Here is a 14,192-nt window from a genome sequence, read left to right as displayed (position 1 = left end):
TCTGGCCACAAAAGACAACTGCTCATGAAAATATTCCAATGTATTTGCCTCCGGAGCCCCTGATGTCAGTAAAGAAAATGGGCCCTGGGCTTTAACTAGGGATTCTCTGAATGACCAAAATCCTGCATTTGGCCCCTTCATCCCTTACGAGTGCAAAGCTGGCTGTGTTTCTAACAGAGTCAGAGTAAAGGTTCACCCAGCCGTCTGGCTCTGCCCTGGTCCCCTTTCAGGACTGCGCCTCCATGAATACAGCAGGACTGCGAATGAAAGTGTTCATCTCTGCACCGAGTTCAGTCCCCCCAGAATGAGCCCTTTCTTTTTAACAGCTCCCCCACCAGCCTTTTGTGCTGCTCTCTTTCAAACGCTCTGACAATTTTCTTTGACCCTGTTTGGATTATTAACCGCTGAATGCTGCACTCCTTTTCCAGTCAGACAAAATATTAAGGGAAATATTATTTATTTTTGTGTCTTGTGTTACGCCAGAGGGTTTTTTGTATACCCCTCTGGCATAACACACAAAGAAAACTGTAAACTGAAATTTTCACATTCAAAACATGAGATATTTTAAGGGGTTTTAAACATTTATTTTTTCTGTGTAACATGTCCTATTCCATAAACAATCTCTTGATCTGAGTAAATACAAGGGCCTGCATGAAAAATCCAACACAATGAAGTGCGGCTGCTGAATGATCATTGTCCCACATTCAGCGCATTTTGTGTTGTAGCAGAGGTCGTTACTGGACTTTTACCACTGCCGCCATTTGACTTTTAAATTTCAAAGGACAACTTGGCAGGCACCAGCTCATTTAAGCACTGCTTAAATAAAGGGACCCTCTCCACAGAGAGACTATGGAGTTCAGAAAACCCCAAAGGAATGTTTGGGACCTTTTTGCCCTGTGTCTTTAGCATCAGAGAGCGGGCCCAGAGATGGCCGTGTGGCTGTGGCTGTTCACAGGAGAGAGGGCTTCAGGCTTCTCTTTAGCCGCCCTCCCCTCCCTCTCCTCTCTACATTCAAAGCCATTGTGCGCTCCTTTGCATTCAGTTGACATTAGCTTTGCAGCACTTAGTAAAGACATCCTTCACAGACCACTTTCATGCATATATACTCTTTTTTACCAGCACCTAAGAAAATAATGGACCATTTTATACATTTACTTAAAAAATATTTTTTAAAAATATATACTATTATTATTGATGGAATTATATGGAATATAATTATTTTAGTGGACACCAGATATTGAAAGTCCAGGTGTCAGAAAGTAAAATTCATGTTTTTTTCCACCCATGAAATTTGTTTTACCTCCTGGCTGAAGAATTGCACTAATTAGAAAATCCAGGTAATTAGGACTTTTACTTTCTCTACCTGGATGTTCCAACTGTGGTGTGCAAATTATTCCACTACATCATGTGCTCATGTGTGTCTACATTCTGAGAATCCATTTCAAATGTTTTTTGTCTTCAAGCAGGTATAGCTCAGGGAACACTTCAGCAGTTTCCCCTCAGTTAACACAATCTGCTTGATTTCAGATGCCACTGTTAAAATTGTATTGTCACATGTATCATAAATATTATATCACTGACATCTTAAATGTCTCAAATAACATTCAAGTCTACCTTGAAATAATTACACAGTAAAAGAAAAACATTTTCACAGAAGGTTTACATAATGCAGAACTGTTCAGATAAACAGGATGTGTTCAATTTTGCTTGGTAGCGCTGCTACACTGGTCCTGGGTCTTCCACTGTGTAATTGAAGCATATAATTGGATCAATTACAGGCTTCATCTGTCCAATTGACTGCATGCACATTGTAATGTGTAAGTAGTTGAGAGAGCCAGAAAATCGTCACGATTGTGCCACGCAACTGTTTAATCACATCAGTTCTGTTAATACTTGTTAATAGCATCATTACACCAATCTATTTGACCATGGACATCACTGCATAATGCTTTTTGGTTTGTATTCTGATGTCTCTATATATATCACAAACAAAAATAAGGAAAGAAATACCCCCTTCCTCATTGACCCCATTTTGTCTTGCCTAGTATGACCTTATTTTGGATTTCAAAAAAGGGACGGGGTGAGTGAGCATTGCAAACATAACATGGGGCTGTTTTCTTATATACAGTCTATGGAATGAGCAAAACCTAACCAGACTTTTTTTGGAATATGAAATCCTGCCTGGAAGGATAAATCCATAAAAGGAGAATTATCCAGGACAAATATGAGGGCTGGACAGCCTAGTCAGCCCAATCACAACTGTAGATCCATCCGACTGCCACAACGTCTACTTGAGAGGGTGAAGAACTGAACAACTATGTCCTCTACAAATGCATGAAAAATGCTTCCCTTCCACTCTGTGTCCTGAGCAACCAAATCTATTCTGCTAGAGGACTCATATTGCAACTGTTACAGGTACACAGTACGTGTCTGTTCAACCATTAGCCATTATTCAGTGAGTTAACCTGTTGAATGTAGACTGATAAGTCATCCCTTAAGACTCCCGGTTCCAGTCATTATGTGCCGGATGGAGGATAGGTTAATCCACTCTGCAACCCACTTTTGTGAGTTTGTGAGTTTGGGTGGAAAAAGTAGAATTTAACGGAATAGAACTCAATTAAAGTGATAGATGATGGGCAGATTCATTTTCTCAATCATATTATACTTAGGTCACTCAATATTTCCAGGAAAAATTGATATCTGGAAAGTTGCGTTATTTAATGTTTATGTATGTTATAATGGCAAATGCATTTAGAAAAATTATATTGGTCAGCCTGAAAGCATCATTAATCTTGGTATATGTTTTGCAATATCAGCGAGTTAATAATGCTTGTTAAACTCTAAACTATCCACAGAAAAATAAAAAAACAAAGCAGCCTTTCTTTATTCCTCAGCAGAGAAAACTATTCTTCATATGAGGAATATATATATATATATATATATATATATATATATATATATATATATATATATATATATAACTTGTACCTGGAAAGATTTGGATATCTGTTCTATCCATTCTCTTCCAGCCCTGTTTTATTTTTGGTGAGTGGAAAAAGTGTAATGTCTCGAGTTTTCCCACACATTCTCTTCCCTCTTTGTAGTATTGCTTGACTATTCACATGAATGCCCCGTCCATCACAACATTTATTTACTAAACTTATTGAGGCTAGGGAAGGGAACGGCAGAAAAAGCAGACATATACAGCCGTTGAAAAGGCAATGGTCGTCTGCTGTTATGCAAATGCATTAATCAACAAACACTTGAGGGAGAATTATATTTGAATTAAGCGAGGCTTTGGGTTTCTTTAACATCGAAATTTTGAATACCGAATCCGCACTTCACGGCGGTGCATATGATCAGTTTGACGTAATGCGAACTGACATTAGTACTATAGTGCGTTTCAATCCCATTACTCGGCTAAAACGCGTCAATACCGGCGCTGCCGTCACTCATTCACGTGGCAGGGGAGCCGCCCCTGCGCCTCCTCTATGGACAAGTGTGCCTGCTGCCGCTGTGGGTTTCCCCGCTCGCAGACACTCGCTCTCCATGGGACCCTTTTAGCGCAACACTTTCCTTAGCCCTCCAAAATCAGCTGAGAATGACATGTCACAGATTGCACTGAAGGACTACATACTGAGGGCTTCTGCCCAAACACCTCTCTCTTTCCTTGAAAGAAAAGTGAAAAATGTTGCATTTTACTCCATTCTAATTTTCAAATCCCTGCACCATTTTGGTTTTGTTATCTACAATCTATATTTTATCGAACAACAAAAATAGAAATACCATGTACTTGAATAAAGTGTAGTTCTACATTTTACTTTATGTTTACATCTAAAAATGTTAGCAATAGTTTTTTGTAGCTGAAGAGATTTTTGTTCAAGACCCTTTTGAAGTGACCCTGAATGTGATTGTGTTCTACATAAATTAAATGGCAAGTAATGTAATGTATCTACACAAGGTCAATTTGATCATCATGGTAATTAAGGTCGACATGACCTTAGACCTTTAATTTTCTGGTCCAATTATTAGTTATTCAGCATGCATATTATAAACTTGTATTGTCATTTTTTAACAACTTGTACGGACTTTAAGTGGTGGTACAAATATTTTTTTGGAGAGATGAAACAAACAGTACATTAATTAAGGACTCAAGGGATCCAATGTTGAATATCTATAAATATACTAAAATAAAAATATAAATATACTCAATCAATATAATATATTGATTTAATACTTATCATTTTACTGTGTAGCACCATATACAGTCAGGCTTGTGAACAATGACTCCGTATGTCTTGTGCAAATTAGTTATCTCCGAGTATGAACTGGACTACAAAGGCAGGAAGAGATGCAATCATGGCCATTTATAAGATATTAAAACAAACAAACTTTTTATGACACTTGCAAATGGCACCATAATGACAGTTATATTTCTCACACAGATTACATTTTTTTAAATGGGAAGGTCTGAAACGTTTATCAGATACAGTTCTTCACCATTTATCATTTTCATGTTGCTGAGGATCTTGTCTGATAAAGAGTATCTGCCTTTGGTTAAAAGAAAATGTTATTTTTTCTTTACATTTAAAAAAATATAAATGAAAAAATAAAAGTGGGTTACATAATTTATGAAGACAAAATTGATAACTGCATTTAACTTAAACGTGCCTGCACTGAGAACATAGTTGGACATTCACAACTGTAAAATGTAATATTTAAGTTTTAAATATTAAAGTCAGTAGCCATGTAATGCAGTCAATATTTCTCTGTATTGCAGTACCACCAGTCATAATATCTGACTATCACTGGGTTTTACCCTGCAAAATACATGCCAATTCAGACTTAAACCAGCATACAGTTCTATAAGGATCATACAGTCTCCTCCAAAAGTATTGGAACGGCAAAGTCAATTCCTTTGCTTTTGCTATACACTGAAGACAATTTAGTTTGAGGTCAACATATGTACATGAGCTTTTATTTCCTGTATTTTTGATTTAGAACATATCACCTTTTGTATCAGACCCAATTGGTAGGTGAGCAGAAGTATTGGAACATGTGACTGACAGCTGTTTCTTTTTTCCCAGATATGAACTGTTAGATTGATTGGTTAAACAATAAATAGTTCTGAATTTCTACTCTTGGTTTTAGCCTTGGATTTAGCCCATGAAGACTGTATTTGTGTAAGAAAAGCATCACAGAAGAAGAATGTAACAGTTTGGTGATGTGAATGGGTCGCAGGCTTGATGCAGTTATTGCAGTTATTGCAATTTTTTACTTTCATTTATTTAAATACTCTCTGTTCCAATACTTTTGCTCACCTAAAAATTGGGGGGTCTGATAGCAAAGGTGCTATGTTCTAAGTAATTTAACACATCTAGGTATAAATACCAGGAAATAAAAGCTGAACTTCTGAACTTTCATCTCGTGTACATCTTTTATTTCAACCCCAAATGTATTCAGTGTATTGCAAAAACAAAGAAGTGGCCTTGCTGTTCCAACCCGGACTGGCAGACTTCAGGCCAGAATTTACCCGGAGTCACTTGCTGTCTGGGAATACCTTTGGAGTTCCTCAAACGGACCTTGCTCCTGCTGGGTGCACAAGTTCAACTGTAAAACATATTTTGTCCACCTGTTTAGCATATCACTCATTAGAGAAAACCCGAGGCACAGTTTCTCAGTAACCCTGCACACTGTCGCTGTGCCATGTCCAAATCTTTCACAAGCTTGCCCTTTGCTTCAATAAATATTATTTTCAAGATAGGCTACTGCAAATAACCCATCTTCTCCAATTTTGAGATAAATGTAATGTGTAAATGAAGAGAATAATAGTTAAATGAGTCATGTTGTCATTCTCTGCTCATGGCAAACTTCAGCAACGACCAATTTCTAATGACATTTTTTTTTCACTTTCTACACTACTGAAAAAGCATCAGCCGTCTCTACATTTGCACAGCTTAATGTACCAATGTATTACTTCTAGGCTATTTAAAGTGCATGGCTGTTTAACCAAACCTAATAAAGAACATACTTTGACTTGCCCATCTTATGCATAGTAGCATTATTATAGTATGTTGTAAGAAGCCTATGCATTTCATTGTATCATCGGCATATTCACAGAGAACCTAAGGTCCATATGTTTTTACTTCGATTTGATATGAGTGGTGATTTATTATATGATATGATTTATAATTGTGTAGTTTCTTGTCAAATTGGGACAGTAAAGATTAGCCTACATGGGGAGTACTGATTTGTAAAATCATGTCAGGAACAATCTGTTTCTGAAAATGTTCGTCCACGACCTGGCTTTTGCAAGCTGCACTAAAAGAGGAATACGTGGCTTTCAGTGCATTTGGCGATTAAGCTAGCTAAAACGCTTCTGGGACAAAACAAGCGGTGGTCAAGCGGCATTAACTTAGTCATAGTTCTAGGAAACTCTGATTTCAGACCTCTCGTCTGACAGAACAAAATGCTTATCAAAACTCATTATCCGTTGCTTTTTTGTTGGTTGGTTTCAGCGGGTGTTCTTGCTCTTGTCATTTGCCGGTTGGCCTACCATGATAATTACACCGCTGTTTTCATAAGACATTATGATGAGGTCAAAAGCTTATGGTAAGAGTCATTCCAGTTAATATTTTTACACATGTAATGGCTCATGGGCATATTTTTATTGTTGTATTTCATTATTCAATAATAGGCTGTTTGTCAGCCACGTTTAAATAATAAAATAAAATAAAAAATAAAATGGTATATGCTAGGCTTCAGCCTAAATGAGGCATGTAATGTGTCTTTAAACTTTCATGAAGTTTAAGAATGTTTCGTGGTTTAAAATAATCTTCTACGAATACCATCATTTTAAAACAATTGACCATCGCGAAAGCATTGTGGAAATAAAGGTGGTTTAATAAATAAATAAATAAACATTATTTTTCATAACTCACTGAAAAAGAGACAAACAGCTGAAGGGAATAATTCGTGGTAAGTAGGATAAGATGTGTAAAGCTGGGGCCGAGCTTTTGTGCAAATGTTCAGTGTAGCCATTCAAATTAACGGAGAATATTTAATACATATGTTAAATCGTTCTGCGACCATAAATGCAATTAAATCCGACGACCAGAGAAAATAACATGTAACGCAAATAATGGTAGTCTAAATAGTCTACATTTCATGCAATTATTTTAATAAAATGAGCTTAACCAACTATAGACGCAGAAAATCAACAGTTTTAAGCTTACCTTGTGACAGTTAAATGTTATATTTTTGTGGATACGCAGACAAACATCAAGCAATCATCATCAACATCATTATCCTTTGCGCAAATAGCGCATAGCCTAACATGCATGTATTTAACCTATGTTATCCTACAGTAGTTTCAGAGAAAACTAATCTTTTACCCTGAGATATCAGTGTGTTTACATCAAAAGTCTAATTTTTACTTTTAAGCATACGCTAATAAGAAAGACTCAAGACGAATAATTAGCTGATAGGTCAACACCACATCTTAAACATTTACACACAACATCTTCCCGATGGTCTGCATGGTTTGTTAAATGAATATGCCCTTTTAATTGGATCTAATAGCAGGGGGCTTAAACAGCGAATGTATTCCTTTTTTAGAAAATATATATCATTCAGCAAGCGTGACTTTTGAAACGTTCAAATAGCATTTTAATTAGTTGATGTATGTTGCGCCCAAACAATAACCATGCTAGGATTCTATAGGCACCGCGTATGCCAAAGAGGCAGTCAGTATGCAAAACTGTTAACTACAAGTCTAATCCTATCATAAATTAAATCCTTGAACCAATCAGGGCGCAGGGATTCCTGACAGAAAAAAAAATAATGTGGAGAATCTCATTGAACTCAATTGTCCGAATTGTCAGTTTTGAAAGGCCATTTGAAAGCAGCCCACTATAAAATCCCCCACAGGTTGGGCCCTGATAGAGAACTACCCATCGCCCAAGAGAGTATTTTACAGAAGTCTCCTTAAAACGGCACTATGATGTTTCCAAATGTTCTGATGCCACCTGCTACACATCCTAATCTTTTTAGGCCGTCAACGGCTTGGACGCTACCCCGGTCGTTGCAATCAGCGTTTACCCTTCACCCAAGCTTTTTAGTAGAGGATCTGTTGCGGATCAACCGACCAATATATTTACACCGGACAGTTTCGTCACCGACAGCGTTTGTGGTGAACTCAGGAACCACCTCTCTCAAAATCGCGTCAGCGGATGCTGTTAATACCTCCTCAACCGTGGCTCGTGAAAATCACTTGCCCCTGTGTTCACCTTCCACCAACAGAGACCCGAATTATTTGAAATTTGGAATAAATGCAATCCTTGCGCCACCGAAATCAAATGGTAAGTTTTCCTTCAAATTCAATTGAACTGTTGAGTTATTCCGTGTTGATTAAAAAATATACGACTTGACTCCATACCCATTTCCTAGTCTACCTACTTGAGGATGAGGGTCAAGACGAGTCCAAACTATTACATACAGCATTGTGCGGTTATTACGCAAATATTATTTGACCAGTTTATTTAAACAATTATGTGAATGTATGTACCAACTTACAGATGCTGAAAGCAAAATTGAGTGGAACCCAAAATACGCAATAGGCTACCTCTGACTTAAACGCCCTGTGTTTTCTCTTTTCTTACAGCGCCATCGTCTTCCATTCACTGCATGCGGCCATTTCCTTATTTTGACGGATCTTCCTATTTAGCAGGTAGGCCTACTTACTTTTAACATAATCTGACTGGTTGTGTTATAGTATTACTGTCCTACTGCTAAAATGCAGCTGCAAGCAAAGAGTATACAGGCCGTGGTTCTCAAGATGAAAAAGTGCAATACTATGGAATGAGTCTCGTCAATTCGATGACCCCTTTTAACAAAAGTAGCGACCGCTGACATTTTGCAACGTTTTGTACTAATTTGCAAATTAGCCCAAATTGTCACGGGGCAAATGAGGCGGGTCCCTTCTCACAGTGAAACTGCAGGCTTCTCTTCATAGGCCCTGCATTCCCACAGAGCGAGTGCCCTTCGACACTGTTCGCAGACAATAGTTTCAGCACCATGACAAATTGGTCAGCTCCCCCTGGCCAGCCATACAGCCACTGCGCTGATTTCTGCCATGACACTGCTAGGCATTTACCAGTCATGGACTAATTTCCCATTGTCAGCCATTCCGTTTTTCAGCATTCCCATAAAACCACGTGTATAGTTTAGTGGGTGTAGTGGTGGGAGGTCCAGAGTCAGGGCATCATAGTTTAAAATCAGTGGTTGAGGAATCAATCAAAATGAATAATGCAGACTATCATATAGGCTGTCGACAAGAGTCATACTCTCTGGAGAATCATGAGTAGTAGGCCTAATCATAACTAAACGTTAAGGGTTTTTTTTTGTTTGTTTGTTTTTTTTTCAACTACAAATTAATTAATGAGTACATTTAAAAACTAAATAGATGGTGGCGAAGCCACGCTGTCACGCTGTACAATGCTGCGATTTAAGCAATAATAGCAAAACTCGTTAGCGGTGTGAAAACTTCGACAAAACTTCAAGTTTGACAAAGCTTCATAGCTTTTCGCGTTTATAGACTCCTTGAAACTGAAGAATATGGCCTGCAAATGGACCTCCGCCATCAACAGCTTTCAAATGCTCCTGGAATGCAGCCGTGTTTAGTTTAGACGTCTCTTTTCCCTTTTGTTACAATAATATATGGTTTAGCTGAATGTCTTCAATCTTTTTCTTTTACTTCATTATTACACAATTACCATTCACACTCCGCTTACTTCGCTATCTCTCACTGGAACGTCCTCAAAGGGCAACCCTCTACCTCTTTACCATACCAATGCCATTGAGAGAACCGAGCAATGTTTTAATGAGATGCCTCCAGCATTTCACCGAAGGAAATAACACAAACAGTTAGGATTATTTATGTTTATTTTAAAGAGGCCATTATGAAATGGTCTTATTTTCATGAGGAAAAACGCCCTGTAATGTTACAAAAGTTCGACTAATTGCATTTCTTGTTTCTTTTTAAGCATCTACATCGGTTCCTATTCCGGGCACCTTCGCCTGGCCGCTTACCGCGAGAGGGAAACCCAGGAGGGGGATGCTACGACGGGCCGTGTTTTCTGACCTGCAGCGTAAAGCCCTCGAGAAGATGTTCCACAAACAGAAATATATCAGCAAGCCAGAGAGAAAGAAACTTGCTGAAAAACTTGATCTCAAAGACTCACAGGTAGGGTAATTATTAATTAAACTAGCTCAAAATCAGCTGACCAGCATGACACTTTTTACAATAAACACTTTCATGCAAAAAAAGTTTTTCAGAAAAAAAGTTTTTAGTTCTTTAATGGAATTGTGTATTGTAAATATGAAGTGTGAAAGCTTCCAGACAAAGAACCACTTCGCCCGAAAAAAAAACCCTTCAACAACACAGGGTTCTCCGATGGAATCACAGGGTTGCTTTTGGAACCATTTTTTCTGTTTTATTTTTTGTGGTCAACTAGGATAAAAAAAAAATGTTTTGCCATGAAAGCCGGTTGTAAAGGTATAACTTCAACTTAAATCTGACATAGCATAGACCTACACGTTAACAGCTAATATATCTTGTATTTTTGTTTGTCCAGGTAAAAATTTGGTTCCAGAACCGAAGAATGAAATGGAGAAATTCAAAAGAGAGGGAGCTACTATCTTCTGGAGGGTGCAGGGAGCAAACGCTACCCACGAGAATGAACCCAAACCCAGACCTTACCGATGTTGGTAAAAAGTCCTCGGATGAAGAGGAAGAGGCCTTTCACACAGAGAGACCCCGCAAGGTCACCTGCCACACTTCCACAGAGCTCAATAATTTAAAAAGTGTGGAATCGCAACATTCGTCGCCGTCTTTTTCCACCAAACACTCGGACTTTTCAGAATCAGAGGAGGAGGAAATCACAGTTTCTTAATTTACTTACGGTATACGGTATGGTTGGCCTATGTAAGCCGACATAATTTTTGTCGGAATTTGTTGTAGCAAAAGGACGCTTGCAAGAGGATGAGCCATAGGTTACAGCAGATATCCTAACAGTCTACGCCGAAAGAATATCAACTGAATGGGACAGCTTATTGCTATTATGTAATGAAAAACCTTGTCCTTTCAAAACGGCTTTGAATCTAGAATCCAGGGATTCGAGTGGATTCGACCACAGACACAAATTCATGGTTGTTAAATGGATATCTCTTTGAAATAATTTGCTATTTGCACTGATTTTGTAATGTGTAGCTATGCTATAGCTTCTTCGGTCTAAGAGTATTTTGTATGGACAAAAATGTTCTAATTGTTGTATGTACATTATGTATCAAAAATACTATGAGAGTACAAAAATGTTAAATGTGTAGATAAACTTATAAAAACATTTTAAGAAGCCCAACTCAGATTGTATTTTTTTTTAGAAGTACAGCAGAAATAAAATAAACTACTGTATAAATATACAAACCATCAACAATAAATCAAAACAATAAAACCCAATAAAAAGCATGAACCCTCATAACAATAATAATATAATGTTATGTAGTAGAATACATAAAAAAATATATAAACAAAAAAAAAGGAAAAATGAATAAATAACCAAACAAATAGGCAAGTAAGACATAAACCTACACCAGTGTGCCCAACCTTGGTCCTGGGGACCCCCTCTGTATGCAGAGTTTTGTTCCACCCACAATTGCAATTCCAGAATGTAAAGCTATTTTTTTCTCAACTAGGTGCTTTTCATGTTTAGAATGATTATTTATCCTCTTAAGTCACATTATGCCATGAATATCTATGCATAAAATTCCTATGTTCACATTGTGATTATTGAGCTATATTGCAGACAATTGCATAGAAAGTGGTAAAAACATTTTTTACCAGATCAAATTAATGCAGTATCAATAAGCTCCTAATTAGTTTCTTCAAGCTCTTTTGTGATTTTTTCCTTCAATGTATTAACATAATGGCTCTCCAGGACTCCGTAACTAATTGGTATTCATTCACTTCAGTCTTTAATTTGATCAGTAAAAACATCTTTAACTGTCTTTTATTCAATTATTTTACATGTATCACAATAAACCCAACATGAACATGGGACATTTAATCTTTATTTATGGAATGCATTGGTATTTCTAGCACAATGTGGCTTAAGAAGGTAAATCATCCCTTGATACCAATTAATACAAATTAACAGCTTTTCAAAATTATTGGTTTGCGATTGTGGTTGGAATTAGCCAAAGATACAACACAATATGTAAACAGTAGAAGAATAAACAATATGCCTACGGTACACATTCTGTCACAATAAAATTCCATCAAGTTTATTATTATTTATATAACCTAGCCTGACATTACATTACATTACATGACATTAATGGCATTTGGCAGACGCTCTTATCCAGAGCGACGTACAACAAAGAGCATACCCATAACCAGGGATAAGTGTGCTGAAAGACCCTAGAGGGAAGTACAATTTCAACTGCTACCTGTACAACAAAGATAAGGACCAGGGCCTATTTGATTTTTACAAACAAATAAACAAACAAACAAACAACAAAGCAAAAGTGACCAAACATAACTATCCAAACACTGCTTACCTAGCCAACTAAAAATACGCAAAGTAAATCACAAAGACAACAATTAAGGTTCATAGGGAGGTAGGGAGGGATGGGGAGAGGTGCTGCTTGAAGAGGTGCGTCTTCAGTTTGCGCTTGAAGGTGGGGAGAGATTCTACAGTTCTGACCTCAACGGGGAGTTCGTTCCACCACCGTGGAGCCAGAACAGTCGTGAGTGTGAGGTGGAGGTTCAGAGAGGGGGAGGTGCCAAGCGGCCTGTGGAGGCTGGCAGGGGTGTAGGGTCTGATGATTTTTTGTAGATAAGCTGGGGAAGACCCCTTAACTGCATGGAAGGCTAGCACCAATGTTTTTAATTTGATGCGAGCCATGACAGGCAGCCAGTGGAGGGAAGTAAGCAGGGGGGTGACGTGTGAGTATTTGGGAAGGTTGAAGACCAGATGAGCTGCTGCATTCTGGATAAGTTGGAGGGGTCTGATGGCGGACGCTGCGAGGCCAGCCAAGAGGGAGTCTAGGCAGTAGTCCAGGCGGGACAGAACCATCGCTTGGACCAGGAGCTGGGTCGAGTAGGGGGTGAGAAAGGGGCGGATTCTCCGTATGTTGTATAGGAAGAACCTGCATGACTGGGTCACCGCTGCAATGTTCTCGGAAGGGGACAGTCTGCTGTCCATCACCACGCCGAGGTTTCTTGCACTGGGAGATGGCGTGAGTGTGGTATCCCCGAGGGAAATGGAGAGATCCAGATGGGGAGAGGTATTAGCAGGGATGAATATCATTTCAGTCTTACCTGGGTTGAGCTTTAGATGGTGGTTGTTCATCCAGCTCTGGATGTCACTCAGGCAAGCAGAGATGCGGGCTGAAACCTGTGTATCAGATGGTGGGAACGAGATGAGAGTTGGGTATCGTCCGCATAGCAGTGGCAGGATAGCCCATGTGCAGTGATCACAGGGCCAAGGGAACGAGTGTAAAGAGAAAAAAGAAGCGGGCCTAGGACTGAGCCCTGGGGAACTCCTGTGGCAAGGGGCCGAGGTGTAGATACCGTACCAGCCCAGGCAACCTGGAAGGAGCGACCAGAGAGGTAGGACTCAATCCAGTCCAGGGCTGTGCCACAGATGCCCGTTGCTGACAGGGCGGACAGGAGGATGGAGTGATCCACAGTGTGGAAGGCAGCAGAGAGATCTAGAAGAATGAGGACAGAGGAGAGGGAGGCTGCTCGTGCGGCATGGAGTAATTCACCGACGGAGAGGAGCGCAGTCTCTGTCGAGTGGCCTGATCTGAAGCCAGACTGATTGGGGTCTAGCAGGTTGTTGTTAGAAAAGAAAGAAGAAAGTTGAGTAGAAGCGGCTTGTTCTATGGTTTTAGAAAGAAAAGGAAGAAGAGATACCGGGCGGTAGTTCTGGATGATGGAGGGATCCAGAGTAGGCTTTTTTAGCAGCGGAGTGATGTGGGCCCTCTTGGAGGATGCTGGAAAACAGCCAGAAGACAGGGAGGAGTTGACAAGGGAGGTGACAAATGGGAGAATGTCAGGTGTGATAGTCTGGAGAAGTGAAGAGGGGATAGGGTCAAGGGCACAGGGTGTAGGGCTGTCGTAGAGCAGGAGT

At 39.2% G+C, this 14,192-nt stretch overlaps 1 protein-coding gene across 1 annotated transcript in view; it reads left to right on the top strand.

Moving 5' to 3' along the window:
- Positions 1-10,952, top strand: part of LOC133131610 (homeobox protein DBX1-B-like) — a 30,110-nt gene extending 19,158 nt beyond the window's left edge. Inside the window, exons 3-4 of the mRNA XM_061246982.1 lie at positions 10,044-10,243; positions 10,635-10,952. Of these exons, the coding sequence (XP_061102966.1) occupies positions 10,044-10,243; positions 10,635-10,952 (518 nt within the window). The remainder of the gene's footprint in view (positions 1-10,043; positions 10,244-10,634) is intronic.
- Positions 10,953-14,192: the final 3,240 nt, after the last annotated feature.

This window comes from Conger conger, chromosome 6 (assembly GCF_963514075.1).
Source record: "Conger conger chromosome 6, fConCon1.1, whole genome shotgun sequence".
Classification (NCBI taxonomy): Eukaryota; Metazoa; Chordata; class Actinopteri; order Anguilliformes; family Congridae; genus Conger; species Conger conger.
This window is presented reverse-complemented; position numbering and strand designations above follow the sequence as displayed.